This window comes from Pseudopipra pipra, chromosome 3 (genome assembly GCF_036250125.1).
Source record: "Pseudopipra pipra isolate bDixPip1 chromosome 3, bDixPip1.hap1, whole genome shotgun sequence".
NCBI classification, from domain to species: domain Eukaryota; kingdom Metazoa; phylum Chordata; class Aves; order Passeriformes; family Pipridae; genus Pseudopipra; species Pseudopipra pipra.
The window spans coordinates 33,003,443-33,025,789 of record NC_087551.1 but is presented as its reverse complement, the minus strand read 5'-3'; the positions used below and the strand labels follow the sequence as shown (position 1 = coordinate 33,025,789).

General features: G+C 35.2%; 1 protein-coding gene across 2 annotated transcripts in view; it reads left to right on the top strand.

The window, feature by feature from the left end:
- TTC27 (tetratricopeptide repeat domain 27) overlaps positions 1 to 22,347 on the top strand; it is a 117,496-nt gene that overhangs the window by 75,045 nt on the left and 20,104 nt on the right. For both annotated transcript variants that reach the window (XM_064648539.1, XM_064648540.1), the window contains 4 exons: positions 8,092 to 8,187; positions 10,310 to 10,432; positions 16,667 to 16,894; positions 22,222 to 22,320. In XM_064648539.1, coding sequence (XP_064504609.1) covers positions 8,092 to 8,187; positions 10,310 to 10,432; positions 16,667 to 16,894; positions 22,222 to 22,320 — 546 coding nt within the window. The remainder of the gene's footprint in view (positions 1 to 8,091; positions 8,188 to 10,309; positions 10,433 to 16,666; positions 16,895 to 22,221; positions 22,321 to 22,347) is intronic.

Below are 22,347 nucleotides of genomic sequence, written 5' to 3'. Positions count from 1 at the left end.
AGAAATCAGTGCTTTTCCTTCTGTATATAAAGCTGCTAGAAACTGGAGCCATTTTCTTGTGTCTTTTTTTGAAAAAACTAATAACCTGTGTCACTGGACATTGTGATTTCTTTCAGTGTAGTGGTTACATACAATCAAGAATTTTTTACCAAAGCATTGAGCAAGGTAGTTCAAACACTTCTTTTAGTGCAAATAGACTTAGTTTTGAAAACTTGCATCCTGAAGTCTTCTCCTTGAATATTTCAGTTAATTTTGTTTCAAGCACTCCTTGTTTCTATAGTTCCAGAGTCGCATTACCTTGTTACTAGGTTCTTTCTGTGAAGCATCCAGACATCTTTGCAATTCCTGTGTTCCAGGCACTCTGTAACCCTTCATTTGCAATACAGATTAGGCAGTCAGTGCTATACAACCTTGTCAAGTTAGCTTTAACAAATTTCAAGCCACTTGTTAGTTCCTAGGGAACAGTGTGATACATGGTCCTCTAGTTGGTTTAAGTGCACACACCATTTGAGAAAAATCCTAACAAGCAATAATGGAAGAAAGACCGAAAGGGTGACTTTGCAAAGGGAGCAAAAACACAAGTCTTCAAGGCTACAAGATTTTAATGAACCCAAGACTTGTATTTTAATGAGGTGTAAAAAAGAGGGTAAGATTTTCGTCCTTTTAAGCACTTAACTTCTGCAGAGTTCTCACAGAACATTTTTATCCTCCTGAGAATGTGAATAATGTAAAATCCCCAGTAAGTAGAGCTCTTCATCTTGGCATCTTTGCACAATGTGAAAAATGGTCTTTCTGAGTTTCCATGAATCAGAAATCATAATTTATAATAGTGATCACTGTAATAAATTTTCCTCAAGTATTTAATGTCATAATTCTCCTTTGAAAATTAGATAAATGAGTGGGAGGTTTCTTCTTGATGTTGAAATACATCCTTGCTTAATAGTTTTTGTTGTGTGCTTGGATGTCTTAATTCTTGACTATTCAGAGATTTTCATCATTTAACAGAAATATATAGTCTGTGAGCTTTTAAAAGGATAGCTCATTATTTCCTTGAAGTCATTTTAGTTTCCAAGCAACAAAGTCCTGTCTGAAATGTCAAAGTGCTGTTTTGAGTAATGGTTGAATGTAATATGTCCAAATGAACTGGGTTTATATCTATTTCTCTGATGATAAATTTGACAATCAATAAAGTAATCACTATTTGCTCATAATCTCTGTCATGAGGTTTAGGCTAGACCAGAAATTATTCTCTCCCATTAAGCTAAACTTCACTGCATTGTTATATGAAAGCTGGTTTTATTGTTTCATAGTTTCTGGCATTGCTTCACTCGTAGTTTAAGTATTTTGATCATTGGATTTTAGAAGTCTATGTATGCCTCAGTTTGTCCCAGTGGTCTTGGTTGCAGGAGCTCTTGGTTTGACAAAGAGCTGTTGAAACAAGATTGTTGCTTGAAATGTAAATATGGGGAGTTATGCTTTTTTTAAAGTAAGATTAGCAAAGGAGTGTAACTGAAGATCCAGTTGCATATCCACAAGGTACTAAAATAGTTATAGTACTTTAGAAAAGCTTGGAATATCTGATCTAATTCACAGGAAAGAAAATTTGGAAAATCCTAACTATTCTGCATATTTAATTATCTGTATTTGTCACCCCTTTTCTAGTATGTATACAGTTTCTGAATTTTAGACACTGTTTATATATGTTTTCTTCAGGGATAATGCAGCTTTTATTTGTAATTTTCTGTATTTATGTATTTCCGAGTCTACTGTTGCAAAACAAGGCTGTGACAGTTCCTGTAGTAATACATCCCAAATTAAATTGAGCTGTAATACTTTCTTGTGCAGCGTTTTTCAGGCTTTATTGTTAGAAAATGTAATTTGACAGAGGACAATTTAAAAAATAATAAAACCAATTAATGCTTTAAAGCTTCAAGAATTATTTAGGTTTTCTGTTAGACAAGTATTTTAATATCACAACCTCCAGAAGTAAATATTTTAAAGCATTTAGAATTAAGTCTTAGACTGTGTGAAAGTTTGAATTAATTTAACAATGTATCTCTGGCAGTTTTACAGACGTGTAAGTATTACAGGGTTCACAAGAACTTATTGTTGCATAAACTTTAAAAATGCCCACTTTTTGTTTCATTAATACTAAGCAGTAAAAACTCTATCTGTGAGAGCAGGTTCTGTGGTAGGAAATCAAATGAGCTTTTTGATTTTTCTCATTTATTTACAATTTTTAAAATAAGCTTATGAATAAAGTAAGAACTTTGTAATTCTACAACCAGAGTTACACATGTAGTTGCTGTTACTTTTACAAAGCTTTCCTCTACATTATTCTTGAGTAAATAACATAGGTGAGCTAAGTTCAGTTTGGGCTAAACACCTGCTAAATTGTTAGAAATCATAGCAATGATGAGATGAGACAATAGGATTGTTTTTTCTACAGGGTGTGCTTTTATCTCTTGGCCCCTTTGTCTCCAAACATCTTTATTCCAAGCAGTCAAACAATTCCAACGGTGTCATCAGGCACTTCTGTGGCTGACTCATAAGCCAAGATCCAGCCAGGCAGTCCTGAAGCTGGTGTCCTTACTTTGGCACTTAGAATGGTATACAGGTTGTATAAGTACCTATAGGAACAGCTAGAATACACGAGCAGTAGAGTTGTGACATCAACTTGCTGCTTATAAATCATACAGAGGTAATGTACAGAAATAGAAGAAGGTTAAGGAAAATGGGAACAGTTAAATTTAAGCAGAGTGGTTATTCAGGCTGATTTGTGGGATTTTCAGAAGGAGTCTTCAGACTTGGGAGAAATTCAGGAAAAATGACCTGAGGATCACAAGAGTATTGTGAAAATGTGTCTGGAGTTTACATGTTAGAAAAGCCTGAAAGGTACTTTTCCATTCTTCCTCTTCTCTCTGCTGGGCATTAAGGTACTAGTCGAGTAGTACATGCTGGACCATGGCGATAGTGGGAAAGTGGAACACATGGCAATATAAGTTTCCTTTGGCATAGATCAAGCTAAACTCATGTCAGATATGGTAAAAACAGGTAAGAAGTGAGGCATCTTAGAGTTGATTAGAGAAAAACAAGAGCAGAACAAGATAATGCCACAGTCACCATGTTGGCTGAGATTAGGTGATAGAGAAACATTGTGGTTTATGGCTGTTGTGAGCTTTCAGGTAGAAAGGTGGACAATCTCCACTGCAGTCCCAGAGCTATTAACTAGGGATTGGTTCTGGCAGGCTGACAAGATCTCTAGACTGAGAAGCAGAAGACTAGAAAAAACTTGTCTAATCATCCTGCCTATAAAATCATAAATAAAGAGGAATGTCAAGTATACCAGGAGAAATCAGAGGGTATGAGGGAATATAATATGCTAACAAGGGCAGAGATAGTGGTACTGGTAAATCCATAGCAAGTAATCAGGTACTAAAGTAGTAAAATGTTTTTAAATTGGGTGTGGTTGGTGGGAAACAGCTGGATACCTGCTTAGCAGTGGACAAGACAGGAAAACAAAATAAACAAGCTATGATGATTGACACTATCTGTGAAATAAGCAGTTGTGCAGGTGAAAGAAATGTGATGGAAGACTTGTGACTGGAAAATAAAAACTGGAAATGTTCTTGCTGGAAAACATAGATAAAGGGAAAATTGGTGCAGTGTGTTACTGATATGAAAACCTGAGAGAAAGTGAGTTGAAATAGTGTGAATAAAATGCTGTCTAAAAGTCAAGACTATTTTGAGAAAGATGTTTTATTGGGGCCAGCAGTATTAGCAATATTAGGTTTGGATATGAGTAGGCCTATCCTCAGTGTTTTTGAGGTGAGAGGTCCAGATGAAATTAAATAGTTGCTGCACAAGCAAAAAGGTCTTTTGCTGTTTCCAAGAAGTTTTTGATAAGTAATTAGTATCTTGCTTTTTTCAAAAGACAGGCATTTGGGGCTTTTTTGTTTGATTTGGGGGTGAATTTTTCCCTAAATAAGCTTGAATCAGGAGATCCTTCAAGTGAAATGTATGGGGAAAATATTTGCATATAGTTAGAGGTTTACATAGTAAGGGGCATTTTTTAAATAAGTGAACTATTTTATCTGGAGTAAACAGATTAAAAACAGAAAGAACAATGTTAAAGTCTGCCATTTATTTACCTCAGATGCAAAAGGGACATGAAGATTATATTCTAACAAACAGGACAAAATCTTGTGGGAGGGACTTCAGGCCAGCTGGATGAATAACAAATTTAAAAGCTGTACTGTAAGTAGATTGAAAAATCAAATGGCATTATGTTGTAGAAAATGACAACTCTGAGAAACCTTGAGGGTGTAATAGTATTTTCAGAGATTAAATACGGAGATAGGGACTGGCTAAAAAGAAAAAAAGATCTAACTCTGTCAGCCACTGAAGATAATGGAGTGGATGAAGAGACTGAAATTCAGTCAGACTCAAAAATCAAAGCTGATGTTTTATCATCAGGACCACTTAATGATGTTACATGTATGTTGAACATAGAAGCAAAGCAAGGATGTACAGTGGCAATGAATGTATGGGAATGACATCCACAGTGGGAAAAATCCTTTACAAACTTTAATCATAAACTTCAACCAGCTGAGTTTGATTAGGAAAATGATTAGACTGAGGTTGATTAGTAAAGTAATAAAAGTGCTAATGTGATCATTTTAAATTAACATCCCAAACAGGTAGTACCTATTGTACTGCTTAAGCTCGTGCCAGAGTATGAGGTGGGGAGAAGGAATTATAGTTTCAAGAATGACTTTTCCTGACTTCATGTGGCAATTATGTGATCTTTGCTAACGATATAAAATTCCATCAAAACTATCTGGTTTTGTTGTTTCCAGGCTGGATTAATTGTATCTCTCTACTGTGATTTTTAACTTAAGGACTTGTTATCTGTGACAGCTCAAGCCTTGGGAAAAGGATGTGTTACATGGTGGGAGAGAGACCTGTTAAGTTAAATGTTTTTAAATGTTGCATATGGAAGAACTGATGTATCATTTAGAGTTTTGAATTTTAGTTAGTTTCTGCTGTATTTCTTTTTAACAACTTTTAAGGCAGGAGTTTGAGTCTCAGGTTAAACTAAGGCACAAAATCTTACATCTGACTGTTGCAAGTATTTTGTATTTACATAGGGTTTTTATTACATGGTATTTATGTTGAAGGTTATTAATGAAAAAGAATGCTCACTTGGCAGTGCTCTCTTGTTGATTGTATTGATTTATTGTTCTATGATTAGATATTGGCTGTGCAATAATGTTAGGATTCTCATTTTCTTGCCACTATACAACCCAAATTTTATCTCTTCAAGCATAATTCAGAAACATAGAATTCAATTTTTTAATAACTTATTTTCTATACTTCATTATTAGGATGAACTGTCAGAACTTTTTTTTTAACCTATTAGAGAGTGCATAAACCATGGATTTTAATGGCTTCTAAATTCATTGCCACTTACTCTTTTTAAGGAATATATAATATTCATATGTTCTACCTACACTTTCAGTTTTTGTTAGAACTCTGAACAGAGTACTTGTTCTGGGAAGAGGGAGAATTGTACTTGTTAAGTCATATTCTCCTACAGCATGTCACTTACATAAGGCTTTTCTGCTTGTGAAGTGTAAAAAAGGTATGGCCACAAATTTTCCAATAAAATACATTGCTTTTTAAAAAAAATTTCTTTGAATTTCAGTTTTTCTTTTGCAACAATAGAAATTTAAAAAGGGGGGGGGGCAAAAAGCTAAAACAAGAACAAAACATTTTGATTGACTTAAAACATTTTTTGCCTTCCATCTCCTGGTCTCCTCAAAAAAATTGTTCTGCAGGATGTATTTAGGATTTTCTGGCTTTGCTGAGGCTTAGAGTGGTTATTATTTTTAAATTTTTCAACTTTATTTTACTACTTTGTCTGGTCTCATAAAGTAATTCCCCAAGGAATTGGATGATTTTTCAGTTTAATTTTTGTTGCAACAGAGTGTAGAAAAATGTGCTTCTGCATAGTACTAGAACATTTCAGCAGAACTAAACCAACAAAATATCATTTTTTATGTAGTTTGTATTCAAGTCTGTAATTAAATAATATTACTTTTAAACTTTTATTTTAATCTAACTCCTTTTGGATTGCCTGAAACTGCTTAAAGGAATGTGATTTTGTTTGTCTTTTTCCTTACTACAAATACACCTTAGCCATTTTCTTGCCATAGGTTTCTGGATAATCTTGAGGAATAGGTCTCTGGAGATAATTTTATGAAAAAGAATGTGAATAAGATTGAATATTTTAAGTATTAGTATTTAAAATTGGGAGGTTAAGCATGGATTTAAAGCCTCAATTATTGCTGCGCGTTCTGATTTTTTTCCTCATTAAAAGACTGAAGCCACTTAGTAAATCCCATAAACATCAATAGCAGTTACAAGATGCTTAGCAGTTTAAATCATGTAACTGATTTTATACAGCTATCATTAGCATTATTAATATAGATTGGGTAGCCAACAGTTTGAATTTAGAAAGAGAGAGAAAGAGAGGGAAGTGATCCTGTACATTTTTTCCCTTTGCTTGGGAATCTTTGCATTCACTACAGAAAGCTGAGAAAATTCTGACAACTTGTCTAGCTCCGTCTATAAGTCTTTGACTGAGTTATAAGCAAGTCTTTGGTAAGTGAATCATGTGAAAACAAGTAGCTTAATATTCTTTTATTTATACCTCTGGCCTTATATTTACTACTTTAGTGACAACTGGCATTTGAAGAGAGTTTCTCTCTTAAAATTCCTGACCAACTTTCTGGCTATAGCCTCCTTTTAATACTGTATTTTTCTTGCTATTGAATTTTGATTTAAATAACTTCTGATGCCTAAAAGAAAATTCAGGGAGAAAAATCTCTGAGGCAAATTAATTTTGAAGGTGAGATAAGGAAAGGATTTAATTTGTGCCTAAGCATAAAGTTACAAGATGTGGGCGTGCCCCTCTCTTATCCATGTTACAGTTTATAATACTGCTTGTCCAATCCGAGGTTCTCCCACCATTTGGCTTTTGCCCTGGTCCACCCTCAGTCATGCCCCTTGGGAATTGGGGCTGGGGACTCTGAGACACCTTCTTCATCAATCTTCATCTTCTTCGGGGCACAGGGGGCACACATTCACCCAGTTTTTGACTGTATTCTTGCGGTTCAGGCCAGGATTAAATGACCTCAAACAGAAGAGGCCTATCTTAAAGAGAGACTAAACATTTCTTCTGGAATTCAGGGGATATTGATATGGGGAATCGGGGTAAGAGTGTTGGGGAATGTGTGTAGTTACTATGGTAAGGGTAAGGGAATGAGTGCTGCTGCTTCTAAATCTACTTCTACTATATAACTACTTATAAAACTTATAAAAATTAGAAAAATCAAAAAACCAGATGGACCTTAAGGCATCGCTTCATAGTGGGTTTTCAGAGAAAAACTTAGTGGTGCAGTTTTGCTATGTGAAAGTTACCATTCTCTTTCAAAGGGCTTCAGAACAAAACATTTCAACAATCCAAGGCTCCACCAAAAGAAAAATAAATAGCCTGAATTGAATTGTATGCCAAGTCACAATAATTTATTCTGTATTAGAATTGTGTTTCCAAAACCATGGTCCACTATAATATGTTTGTCTTTTTAATAAGAAATGTCATGCCTAAAGTACATCAATTTTATTGTAGGAGAAAACTAGCTAAAGGATTGAAATGCATTAGGCAAAGTCACTTTAATATATGATGCAGTTTAACTCTGCAAGTATATTTGTTTGACATTGTAAATTTGATTCTTATTCCCGTTACATACACTTTGAAATTGGAATATCTTCAAAGTTTTTTTTATCTATTATTGCCTGTGATAAAGGGTTTTTGCGTAAATGTTTATTATATTTTCTTACATGGGGTAATAAAAAGGCTTGTAGCATATTATGGTGTAAGTTTACTGGCATTTAGTGTTATCTTGATTATAATTTCTCCAGTATGTAAAGATTGCCTAAAATTTGTAATGCTTTGAATTTATGTGATTTTTTTAGGTTGATTAAATCTAAGTAAATACTAAATCAGGATATACTTTGCGTTTACAGGCACTTGCAGACCAGTTTGAAAATGCGAGTACATCAGCATCTGAACGCATGAAGGTTTTCTACTGTTGTCAGGTGCCTCCACGTTGGGCCATACAGGTGTGAAACAATCTCATTTCAAGCTTTTCTTAAAAGTCTATGGTGCTTATTTTTAATACTGCATCACTCCAAAGTCAAGAGAGCGTGGTATGACCTTGAGTTGAAATACTGTAGAAATAAAGACATAACCTAACCCACAGCAGCTTTTTCTGGAGAGAAATAAAGTTGTACAGTGTTTTGCTTTCAGATGTCTTGTTCTGTCATGCACAGAAGTAATTGATTGTTAGTGCAATTCTTCTTTACTTTCCTCTTCCCTCCAATAAATAATAGACTAAAACTTACAAGCTTCCAACATGTCTCCTATTAAAATAATCTTGCCACTGCCTTACTATTTATTACTGGTTTACTAATGATAGTGTTACTTTTATCTTTGTTTCTTTTAAAGTTCACTTCAGGAAGTGGATCATGGTGAAAGCAACCAAATTTAGGAGTCAATAGTACACTGAAGAACAACTTGAGTTGTTCTTTTTTTTTGTTTGAGACATTCCCCTTTTTACTAGTGCTGACAGGATTTTTTTTACCCATAACTACATTGTTTATCTTGACTTTCTAGAACAGAAATCTACACAATAAAGTCTTATCTGATGATTCTGTATTTAACAAACTCAAGAAAACTGTTTACGTTTCATACCTCCAAAGGTATTCATGTTGTTTACTTTTAATGGTGTTTTATTCAGTTTTGATTTCTAATCTCAACACATGTTGTTTTAACCAATCATATCTTCTCCAAGCATTCTCAAGTTATTCTACATAACCTTTCAACAGGCATTTCCAATAAAACTATCAAATCTGGTTTTCATTTCCAGTTGTCGGAGTGGCATTTTCAATGCAAGCCAGTTTTCCAAGCCCAAGATAGAAATGCTAAAATAGGGATCTATAGTGAAAGATGGTTGCAGTCTTCTAGTCATAGTAATGAAGACACATTGCCTATATATATTTTACCAAATTTAACTCTGAGTAGATTTAATTAAACATTAATGAGATTTAGTTCTAGACACTAAGAAATGTTGGGTTTTCCTAAGTGATTAATGTCAAGCTAACAAACAGGTTTTCAGAGTTTGTTACATATTTACATCAAAGAGGTATAGCCAGTTGTTTTGTTTTTTTTTAATACCAGTTACTATTCCCCTATAGTAACTCCTTGGATTTGTAACAGATGCTGAACCAAGTCAATAAAGAGAGGTCCATTGCATCTGTGGAGAATTTCAGAGAACTCATTCAGGATCGCCAAAACCACTGCAAGGTTAACTGTATGGGATCTCACAGCATAGATAGCTGCCCTTATACAGGGTGCTCCCATTTATTTTTGCAAACCTAATTGTATATCTGTCATACATTGTAAATAAATTACCCTTTCTTCAAAAGTGAAAACTTATTTGCAATTTTAATCTCCTCTTTAAAAATAAAGACCAAAGACAACTTTTCTTAGTCATGAAATCATGCCTTATTTGTTTTTAAATTGAAAAGATAACTCATTTATTTTCATAAGTACACTGAAATAATTGCTGAATTTGAAATAACAAAGAGGCTGACTTAACTGTGGGGAAAATTCAACTAGGGAGTTGAACCTGAAGTCAAATACAATATTGCTTTGGCTAAAAACTAACACCCTTTGGCAGTAGCTGCTTGGGACAGAGCTTTCTCACAAGTACTGAACAAAATTGTTTCAGAGCCTTTCTCTCTTTTTCCACAGGTATATATTACTATGACAAAGCATTGCTAGAAGTGGCTTTAGTTCCCTACTTCAGCCTCTGTTTCCCACTCTTAGCATTCCCAACATCCTGCAGCAGCTGTTCTCCAGCCACATGGGCCATGTGCCTAACTTAAGGGCTGGAAATTCATCTCTGTCAATTCATTCTTGCCATGCCCATTTCCATTTTTGTGTTATATTGTTAAATTGTTCAAATCACAACAATTATTATTCAATTGGTGGGGGGTTTTTGAAGTATATACACTGAGGTTCCAGCTTGAAGTTTAATTGTTCTTTTGGGCAAAAGAGTATAATTCCGTATTATCCGTTTGCTCCTTGCTGTTGATGTCAGAAATGCCTCTAACAACTTTTTAAAATGTAAATAGTATTTACTTACCTATTTTCAGTTACCTGGAATGTCTTATCTTTCAGCGTCAGCTTGCAAGTTTACTCTTTGACCTGGGATGCACCAGCTCTGCCTTACAAATATTTGAGGAACTGGAAATGTGGGAAGATGCAGTAATCTGCTATGAAAGAGCAGGACAACATGGAAAGGTAAGAAAAATGTTTTATACAGCTGAGATCCTGTCTTGAAATAGCATCTGAAGGAGGAAGGACTGTCTGACTTTAGCTGTCACTAATGACACTCCTACAAGGGTATCATGAGCAAAGTGTGCTTAGGAAAAGTAGACAAATGGTATATGAACTTGTCATAACCAGTGGATGCCAAAAAAACTATTTGGAGTAATAACCACATGAAACAGAAGTTGGTAAATAAGAAATAAATTGAGAAGCAAGAAGACTGTGATAGTGATTCTTGAAAATGTTTAAGGACAATTAAATTAACTATTACCAATAGACAGTAAGGTGTAGTGTGGGCATTTCAGGAAGGCTGTAGCTGTCATTCATGATGGGATCTTGAAACTTTGGCTGAAGAGGATATTAATTTTCTTTCCTACTCGATTTCAAACTGTTAACTGTAGTTTTTAAAAACAGTTTAAATAGAATAACTTCAGTGCTTGATGTATTTAATTACTTTATGTTAATATATTCAAATTACAGAATCAAACATTTGAGAAAAGAGTTAAAAGGCTTTATTTTGATAAGTCTGTTTTGATGTTGTCCTGAACTTTTCCATCATTTCTTTAACACTGCTACCACTATGTGTGATCAGAGCCAAACAAAGACAAGGTAAAGCCAGCACCTCACTCTAAGTGTCAGTGGCATAACTGTTTAAAAATGCTGGTATCAGGCTGTATCAGCCTTCTTATTGTTGATTATTTTTCTGATACTATTAGAACAATGGTAGGAAGATTCTGGAAAATAATACCTGGAAGCAATGCCTACTTGTATGTAACTTCAGCTGTGTTCTCTTTCTGGTGCAACCTTTCACACAGAAAGGCTGTAACATGAATTTAAGCTATCAAGCAACATTTTCAGAATTCATATAGATTTCAGAAATATTCAGTTTCAGACAAAAATATGGTGGGGGTTTTTTTTCCGTTCTTTCTCCCTGTTTGGTATGTGGTAGCATTAAATATATGGATGTATGTGTGCCTTTATGACACCATAAGCACAAAGACTATGCTTAACATAAGTTTAATGAATAGAGAGATATAAAAAAAGCAGAGTATCTCATACTTACATGTTTTTTCTAATTGTCATGTATCAAAGCCTAGATTTTGGTCATTATAAACTGACAGATATGTCTTGCTGGCAAATTCTGTGTCACATTATGCATGCCTTGGGGATAGTATGTTAATATCACAATCTTTTCAGTACAGTGGAGAAATAGAGGTCAATATTTTCCATTTCCTGGAAATGCATTCTGTCCCAGTTACATTCACAAACTGCCCTTAGGGAGTTATGAAAATGGCACTCGGAGAATAGGACAGGATATCTGACACAGGAAACTGCTTAGAAATGCTTTCAAAATGAGGGATTGTGCTGTGCTTTGAAAAACAGAAAATGCTATGTAAGTACTAAATAACAGTAGTGCTGGAAGAAAGGGAGCTTCAAACCAAAAAAGACAGCAAATTAGAAACATGTAGCTGTGCACCAAGGAGAGTGACTATTTGTGCTTCTTGTTCAAAAACATTCAGAGGGTGAACTGCTTATATTTATCAAAAATGTTTTTATGTTTTTAAATGTGGTAGTTTTTCTTGTAGGAATGCATGAAAATCTACTAGAGCAATATGTTGGTCCATGGACGTTCATATCATTAATGAGCTTAGCATATATCTACCCAAAAGAACAAACTCTATTTAATAAACTTCTGTATGTTTTTCACTCACAAATTCTTTTATGTAGGAAACCTGAATTTAAATACTGAAACATCTAATAAAACATTCAGATATCAACAATATCAATGTGTTTGATGAGTACTTACACATCCAAGTAATATCTTCTTTCCTCCTACTTTTGAATTATCCACTGATAAAGAAACAGAGCAAATATATAAGACCATGTGAAGCTCCACATGATGCAGTTGGAAAATACATAATTCATTTGGTTATAACAGGGCCCTGTAGCAGTACAAATTTTGCAGAGTTAGATGTCGCTCACATTTAGCAAACTTTTTTGTGGATTTGTTACTGTTACTAGATATGGCTCTATATTCACTCGTTTCATAACCTGAACAAAATTAGAAGGAACTAATATTATAACATGAGTCAACAGAAGAGTAACAGAGTGCCAAGGGATGAGTGAAACAGGGCACAGGAAAAGAACTAAAAAAGTATTATAAAATTTGAATGTACAGTATGTTGGTAGTTGCTGTGGCTTTCTCATTGTTTACTCATTGTATTCTGCTAGCAGACTTGTTGCAAAAGGAGACATCTCCATGTGTGTAGTGAGGACTGGTGTTGAAAAGTGTCCCTCTTCCTTCTTTTAGTTGTGAGGGGGACCCAGAGATTTCCAGAGTATTGTTAACATTATAGAACTTTATTTGGTTAAGGTGTAAGAGATCTCTTCCACCTCACTGGAAATGGATAACACACTGAAAACAGTAGTATTTTCCTGCTAAAGAAAGGGTGAACCAGAAATGTGAATTTTCAGTTCTTCCATTTGAAGTGAGGTCTTTGTCCCTGGCAAGAACTCTATTGCATGGTAGCTGCTGACCTTTGATAGATGCATGAGATCTGCCTTTTTTCATCAGCTGGGTATTCCATCTTACAACACTATTTTCAGCCCTATCCCAGTTCCTTCATCTCATCAGAATATACATCATGATGTGCAGTCTGGTTTTAGACCAACATACTCCGGCAATCCACGTTCTACAGGGTTATTTTTCTTGTTATGACATAACACACATAATCTCAAAACATCTGAGTGAGGAAACACAATATGGCAAGATCTCAGAAGCTCACCTTTAAATTCAGGAATGGCTTCCCAGATGTGAAGTAGTACTATTAGTGCATGAGCTCTTCAAGAACTTGGATTCATTTCCACTACATATCATAACAGTCAAAGAAGGCAGGTGTGCATTCCTCTATGTGGCTACAAAGCTAAGAAAGAAGAGTAAATGTCTCGCCCAAGGTCATGCATGAAGCTACAGGGAAGATAAAATGAAAACCAAAGTGCTTTCCTTTTCTGTCGCTACCTTTATCCATGCTCATCTTTCTGCTTCTTCATGCTACTGCTCTGGTAGCCAACTAAATAATGCGCAAGCAGAAAAAATGAAAGCTTTTTAGGAAATACTTAGAACTAGCAAAGGAATTAATTGACAAATAATACAACTGGTAGATCTGTGAAGAGTGAGACTAGGAGAGTCTTTTAGGAAACAAATAAAATAAAAGCACGTGGATGGGATGGCAAGTGGAAGTTTATGGTTGGGAAGCCAAATGCAGGATGAATCTTGAACTTGGTTTCCAGGAGTCTGTGTAGTGAGTAATAAAAAGGCACCACCTTTTATTTAAACTAGACCCCTCTTCAATGAGTGGAGATTTTTGTGAAGCATTGGCAGTTCAATTCCCATGCCAACCATAGTAGTCCAGAAGGCAAGATAAGCACCTAAGTAGTCCAGAAGGCAAGATAAGCGCCTAAATCTTTCTCATATTTAAATCAACGTGACTTTTGAACTAAGGATTGAATCCCATCCATTCTGGTGCAGACCGTTCTGTAAAAGCAGTATTATAAATACATCTTCATAGTTTCATTTTAGGTATGTTTTAATGGATAATTTTTGTATCAAGTCTTATTAAATTTAGATATAACTTTTAGTTATAAAATATGCCAATTAATCATTAATACATGTTTAATGGATAAGAAAAAATTGCTATATTTCTTTTTATGTATATTGTGTGAACTGTGTGGAAAATGTTTCTTGATAATATATGTTGTTAAGATTTGTTTTTGTAGAAGTAGGGTTCCTATCAAAGATCAAATGTGCTTTTTTGAAAATAGTTAGGATAAAGGAATTTATTTTTTTTTCCACAAAAACCTAAACAGAATGAACCTGTTTTTAAAGTATTATCTGTTCTTGCAGAAGACAAATGTTTTTATAGTACAGGGTTTTGTTTTGTTTTTGTTTTTTTTTTTTTTAGTTTGTAGTTATGAACTTTGTACTAGCCTTTAAAGATTTAAGTAATAAAAATGTTTGCAACATGCCAGAGAGGTGATCAGATAGCTAATCAGATGAAGAAAAAGTCAGACTTCTGCTTATTTAATTCTCTGTTTTATCTGTGTGCTGAAATATTTATGTTGGCAATGAATTTTTGTAAGCTTAGACCAGAACATGACATTTTTATGCTCTTAAATGTGAAATACCAGTAGTGAATGATTGTGTTTCCAGTCTAGGCACTGCCACAGAATAGCAACCTGAGCTTAGGAGTGCTCTGCAGAGGAAGTGGCAAAGAAGCAGCATGCAATGCACTTTTCACCTTGTATCTCCTGTTTACACAGCAACATTTCATTCTTCTTTCTTTATCTGAAGGGGAAACAAATCCACCTTATCCTTTGGTGCCTAATGTGATTACTGCAATTATAAAGCACACAGCTCTCTCTGCTCTAGAAAAAAAAAAAAATCTGTAGGTCTATTATTAATATGTCATAGCAACTAATGGAGGCAGGTAAGAGGGAGTACACTGCACTTTAACCAATTAAAGTGTTCAAGGCCAGGCTGGATGGGGCTCTGATCAGCCTGGTCTAGTGTAAGGTGTCCCTGCCCATGGCAAGGGAGTTGGAACTAGATGATCTTTGAGGTCCCTTCTGACCCAAACCATTCTATGATTCTGTAAGTACAGTCTTCTAGTTAGAGAAGATTTTTCTAGAGCTTTGACTGGGCTAATTTTAAACATTAAGTAATAGGTTTTTTGGCTTTCTTAAAAGTGCTTGCCATCAAGTTATTTTCCTAATAATCAACCGCCAATTTTCTCCTTAATGGGATTCCGTTTTTGCTAGTTTTAAGATTCTTTTAAGAATCTGAACAATACATCCCTTCTTCACATTTGTTCATTTCAAATATTTGTAGGCTTTACTGTTACTTTATTTAACAAAAGTAGCAGTAACAATGAGAATGAGATGCTAAAATTACTATGCATTAAATATTTCAAAACAAAGTAAAAAAAAAGGGTGTCTTTCTAAAGATGATTTTCGTACAGCTTTGATGAATTTTACCAATTGGAGTAAGAGATTTTGCTTCTCTAGAGTTCTTCTGAAGGTCAAAGAAAGCAATTCTTACAGAAACAAGAAAAGCAGTAATAATTTATATGCAGAGATGATGTCAAGTTTCCTTTTAGATAAACTAGATATGATAGAAGAACGACTCGTGTTACAATGTTGAACTTTAATTCTGTGGTAGGCTGTGTTGGATCCTTCTTGGTTTAGGTGTTTCAAGTAGATCTTTTCTAATAGAAAAATTATACTGATCTTAATTATGTATGTTACATTTTTGCAGCAGGGGACTGAGGTAAGAGTTCAATCTAGACAACAGATCATCTGTCCCAGTGTATTTGTCTTTTCAAAAAGCCACAGAAAGCAGATTGTCTCTTGTTTAAAAGAGAAACAATAATTTTATTGTTAAAACGAGATGATGGCCCTGAGATAAAGAGCTTTTGAAAGTTAGTTATAGCCCATAATCGATGTCTGGGAGACACAGCTTGTGTCTTCTTTTCCATAATGTTGTATATATATTGAATATATTTTATCTCAAACTAGATAAATCTATAACTACATGAATTTATAACTTCTGCATCTTGTATAAAAGAGTAGCATTTCTACAACCAACAGTATGAAAGTGGATTTGTCTTTAGATGTAATAGAATGGAAATCACTATTTTCAGAAAGGTGCAATTAGAGAAAAGCGAATGAGAGTCATTGCACGAGTACTTATTAGGGAATGAAAAAACCACAAATTATAAACTATTAGGATTGCAGATACCTTAATGGTGCTGATACTGCATTGCTATGAAGTAGGTGTAGGTTTGATGTCTAGGACTGATGTTTGCTCTTGGGACAGAATACATACCTAAGATGTAAAAAGAGGAGAAAACTGCTGCTTTTTTTTTTATGGTTTACTTTACCTTGGTGTGTTAAACAAAAAGCCATCATAATATGTTGATGTTGAAGTGGTTTTTTGTTGTTTTTTTTAAAAAAATCAGTTTGGAACCAAATTCTATCTAGGCTTCATGTTTGATGCTGTGTTGGATGAAGATACTATTTCCTCACTAGCCCTACTTCTTAGTCTTCAACTGATGATTGCAAGGTGCTAAAGCAGTATCGGCTCAGGTAGGTAAGTAACTGAAAATAAATAATCTCATTATTAATTGATTTCTCCTTGTTCTTTAACAGGCGGAAGAAATACTCAGACGGGAGTTAGAGAAAAAGGAAACACCAGGATTATATTGTTTGCTTGGTGATGTTCTTAAAGACCACCAGTATTATGACAAGGCCTGGGAGCTCTCCAGGCACCGCAGCGCCCGTGCCCAGCGTTCCAAAGGCCTCCTTCATCTCCGAAACCGGGAATTCAGGGAATGTGTGGAGTGCTTTGAACGTTCAGTACAGATTAACCCTATGCAGGTTGGGAAATGATGCTTAGTTTTAGTGTGTTCGGTTTTGAATGATGATACTTTTTACAAAGACAATTCTGTGCGCAGTTGTCAAAGTAAGAGCTTATTAGTATTCTTAGCAAATTTTTCACTTCGTACTTGAAAGCCTGGCCAGAAAAGGTAACATGAAATGAAGACATCCTTGCGTTCAGGTCCTTACATGCAGCTAAATCTTTGCCTGTTCACCTCTTCTATTTCAAAAAGATGAAGCCATTGAAAATTAGTAATTACCATCAAATAAATGATGAACAAGTGTCAAGCGGAATAGTTACAAGAAGAATGCTGTGCAGTCTATAATGACATCATCCTTTGCTCTGTCTATTGGCTTTGAGTTACAAACTCTGATCTCTGTATTTCGCAGAAATCTTTTTAATTCTTCTGGTCTGTCCTGTTCTGGAGTCACTGAGAAGCATTGTGTCACACTTGTGATGACAGTAGCTTTTATTACAGGAATGCATCAAAACTGAAACCGCAGTCAAAAGAGTTCCCTTGATGAAGCTGGTTATTTTGACAGATCTTTTGCAAGCTGTTCTGCAGACATCTTTTGTAATCTTGTTTCAGTTTCTCAGCCACTATATTCCACCCCAATAAGGTTCACCCCATGGAAGGTCTTGGGATGTTAACTAGCTTTGTGGGTTTTTATGTACAGAAATGTGCTCTTCATAACCATTTCCAGGTCCATGTAAAAGTAGGGTATTCCTCCTTCTTGCTCTCCAAAGAACACTGCTGAAGCTGCTGTTTTGAGTTCCACATAACTTGCTAGACTTCTGCTTTAGAAAAATTTTAAAGGCCTCCAGCCTTTCAAATAATTTATCATGAAACTTTTTTTTATTTTATTTTGATGATGTATTTTATTCCCATGAATCAGAGTCCTACTCTTATTCAAATGAACTCCAGCTAAGTTATAAACATCTCTAGAATGGAAACCAAAATGACCAAAAATGCTTCTCTTGTCTTTCGGTTCTGTTACAGACTCAGGAAATGCCAACAAAATATATATTACTCAGATAGGGACTTCACTGAAATCAAGAGGACTTCCAGATAATAATGGGCTGCAGAAGATAGCCCACAGGGCTCAAAACTGAGAAATATTCTGCTGAGATGCTTGTTTATTTTGTATCCTATCCAAAGAAGTTTAAAATGAAAGCCGTCTTCATGCCTTCCCCAATAAAAAGGGAATTCTTACCATTCTTTCCACAAAAAAATCCAACTGAAGTTCATTCTATATCCTAAATATATGATTAAAGAGTCACTGTACTTCTTATATTGTGGAAGCAATTCATACTCCCTTTCCAGATATCTAAGGGATGATAAAATACCATTTCATTACTACAGTAGATCAAAGGCAATGAATCTTGGGGTTTTGTTTGAATGGTTTTGTTTGTTCTTTATACCCAGCTACCATGTTTTTTCATTTAACCTGCAGACTTGTTCTTTTTGAGTGTTCTCGTTTTTCTAGCACAGCAGCTTTTAAAATATGTCCTCTTATTCTTAGTAATCTCATTTATTTTGTTTTTAATTGTTATGATTGTCTAGTCTTTTTAGAGCCTTTTTGAATGACTACATGTAGTTGCCTCAAGCCTTGAAATGTATTGGCCTTAAATGTTTCAAGTCTTCTGCAGACCTTTACTCTTTTAGCTGCCCCTTTTAGTTTTTATCATAGCTTTTCCATTTTAAGTAGCTCTTGAATTTAACATCCTCTGTATTAAAAGAGTTGCCTTTGTTTTTGAAGGACTAGTGAATCTAGATACATACAAGTATCTTTTGTATAGTAACATTTTGAATCTGATCATCCTGGTAAGGATCAAGGTAAATACTGTTTTCTGACTAGCTTCATATCTAGTAATGATATCTTCTTATAATTTATGAAATCTAAAATTAATGAATCTTTCTTATAATTTCATCCATTATGGTATTTACTAAACTACGTGGAATAATTGGAGTCTCCTTTTTTTTTCTGGGATTTCTACTTTCACAGCCTTCAGATATCCCCCAGCATGTTATCTTCTCCACTTCAGTCAAGTATTCTGAGATACAGTACATTGCTTATTACTGAGGCCTGTAATTTTAATCCATACCAGTTCTGTTGTTCTTTTACACTGTTAACTTCAGAATTGATCATACAGAAAATTTTCTTTACATTTCTTTACGTGTGGCATTTTTCCATCTGCACAACCCATTCCATTTTCTGCATGCTTTTTGTGTTTGCATCATAGCATCTCATGCAGCTTCTTGACTTATTTCCCATCCCAGAGACTTTTCATCTCCTCCTTCATCATGTCCAGTTCTCACATTTTTTTCATTCAGTCACAACCTTCATGCACAGGCAAAATATCTTGCCTCAAATTATTAAGAAAATAAAATTATTTATCATTCTTTGCAGTCACTGTATGACTTTCGCTAGGTACCTGCCCATATAGCTTTTCTCCACAGAATTAAAGAATCATTTCACTTTCTTCTCATGCTGCAACTTTTGCTTGAGGAATGAGTTGACAGGCTTAAGCATTAGTAAGCCAGTTCCTGAGAAATGTAGCTGCTCACCATCAGCCTTAAAAAATTAAGATGGTGGAAGCTTTAGTCAAATCAGATTCTGGAATTACAAGCTCAGAAGTGAGACTGTGCTGCTGTTACTCATTAGAATTATAAAAAAATGCAGTGATTGTTTTTCTCTCACCCTTTACAGAAGCACTATTTAACTTGTATCCTGGGCTGTAGAGTTGTAGCTCGCCTTCAATTTCATACTTGATTGCTCCTGTCTCTACCCCCCTTTTCATATCCAGAAAGTTACTGATCTAGAAGGAAGATAAAGGGGAGTTAATGAGGTAGCAGCCATGTGGGAGTGCTGCACTTCTGGAAATTTGATGGATAAAAGAGCCTTAAAAAATGAGATTGACTAAATGTTTATTTCCTGTTAATTTTACCCTCTGAGATTTGAAAAACATAGTTTTCTCTTGATGTGTAATTTCTTCCTTGATTGATGAGTTTACAGATCATGAAAGGTGACAGGCTGGCAATACTGAAAAATAGATTTTCATGTTTGCCCAGGCCAATGTAACTGACAATCCCATCTTCACCTATTTATCCGTGTGCTCTAGGGATGGACCATCCATGTACACCCTCAAAAGCAAAAGGATATCTTTATTGTCCAGCTTGTTCAGTTCTTTTCTCAATATAATTAAGACTACCCACCAGGGTGCCAGATCTGACAGATGAATTTCATGTGTTTGTATTCTGAGATGTAAGCTTTGAAGCAGATTAACTATAAATTCTATAGCAGATAGGTCAGGAGGAGATATCATATTACTGATTTTAAGTTGGGTCTCAGAGACAGGAAAATTAGTCTAATCTGGAGAGAACTACAAAAATGTTTCCTACAGAGTTTGCAATTAATTTGTAGAGGTAAAAGCTCCTTGCATATGAACCAACATCTTTGTCCTCAACTCTGTAAAATCCCTGATTTGCAAAACTTTTTAAGGTAATGTTTTTGTGTTTAAATATTTGTTATGGTTTCCTCAGAAGAACCTGAATTATCAAAGTTGCTTGCATCAGAACTAGTCCCCCAAATGCAAGAGAATATAAACATTAAACAGACATCTTGAAAAGTAATATGTTGTGCAATATAGAGTTAATGTAACCTTTTTTCCATCTTCCTCTTCCCCACCTCTTTCCCTCTCAAAAAAAAAATTCCAAGAACAACTGTTTATGGTTTTTTTTACCTTGGCATTTAGAATGAAGAAATTGCGGAGTTTATTGCAGTAGGTAGTACTATCTGGAACAATTTTGCAACACCTTATAAAATGTTCTGGTTTGTTTTGACTGTATACATATAAAGAGCATAATGCTGTCAGAAAACGTTCTGTCAATGTACTTAGGATTTAATGATTTTTTTGAATTACAGAACTTTTCAAAAAGGTAGTAATGCATAATTTGCAGCTTTTTGAGAATTAACCATGTAGGAAATCAGGAACTTGCTATTAAAGACCCATGAAAATACATATTTATTTTGCTATAACTTACACTTTTATCTAATACTATTTAGAGTAGAAGGGACTATTTCAGTAGGAAGAGACCTACAATGATCATCTAGTCCAACTGCCTGACCAATTCAGGACTGACCAAGTTAAAGCATGTTTTTAAGGGCATTGCCCAAATGCCTCTTTAACGCTGGCAGGCTTGGGGCATCAACCACCTCTCTAATGTGCCTGTTCCAGTGTTTGACCACTCTCAGTAAAAAAAATGCTTCCTAATGTCCAGTCTAAACCTCCCCTGGAGCAGCTTTGACCCATTTCCACATGTCCTACCACTGGACAGCAGACTCACTGTGAGTCAGCAGTGAGCCCTGGCAGCCAAGAGGGCACCATGTTCCTGGGGCACATCAGACACAGCAGGTCCAAAGAGCTGATTATCCTGCTGTATGCGGTGTTGGTGCAGTCTCACCTTGAGCACTGTGTGCAGTTCTTAGTCCCACAGGTTAAGAAGGATGTGAAAGTCCTTAAAAGCATACAGGGCAGAGCAACAAAGCTGGTGAAAGGGCTGACTGAAAGCAATGTCCTATGAGGAGCAACTGAGGACTTGGGGCTTGTCTAGTTTGGAGGAAAGGAAGCTGAGGTGTGACCTCTTTGTTCTCTACAGCTTCCTGAGTAGGGGGAGTGGAGAAGGGATGTGCTGAGCTCTTCTCCCTGGTTGAATCTGTGTGGATGAGAGGTATTTGGTTGTAACAACTAAAGAATTTAAATACAAGATTATTGAACTGGTAAAGTTCTGTTCTCTATGCAAGGGATTGCTCAAGTACATTTCTATGTCTAAACATTGCATTATAAACTCAAGAAGATTGATATTCTGACAAGTAGAGCCATAAGTTTGAAATGTTCATGTTTGGTCACTAGAGATGTTTTCTGTAAAATGGAATTTCCTTGAAATACATTTCCTAGTGTTTACCATTTAACCTAATCATAGTACTATAAAGTGAATGTGGATTTTTCATAAGTTAAAACAAAATATGCAAAGCTCTAAATAGCTATGACTTTCTTCTTAAACAAAGATGCACCATTAAAAAGCACTTCACGAATGGTTATGAGGTCTGTATATAGTCAACCTTTCTTTATCCATATTTATTAAAAGCTTGAACCTAAAGTTTTCCTATCATCTGCATATAGGATATTATTTTTCCAGTACAATACTATTATAGCTGAAGACCAGGTAAAATTGATAAGAGTTGTGTTCATCTAGGCAAAATTATTTATTTTATGCAGAAATATCTATGTTTTATATGTGACCATTCATTTTTTTTCTCTCCAGCTAGGTGTATGGTTTTCCTTGGGCTGTGCATACATTGCTTTAGAAGGCTATGAAGGTGCTGCCAAAGCATTTCAGCGCTGCGTGACATTGGAACCAGATGTATGTACTTCTGAACAAGCGATTCAG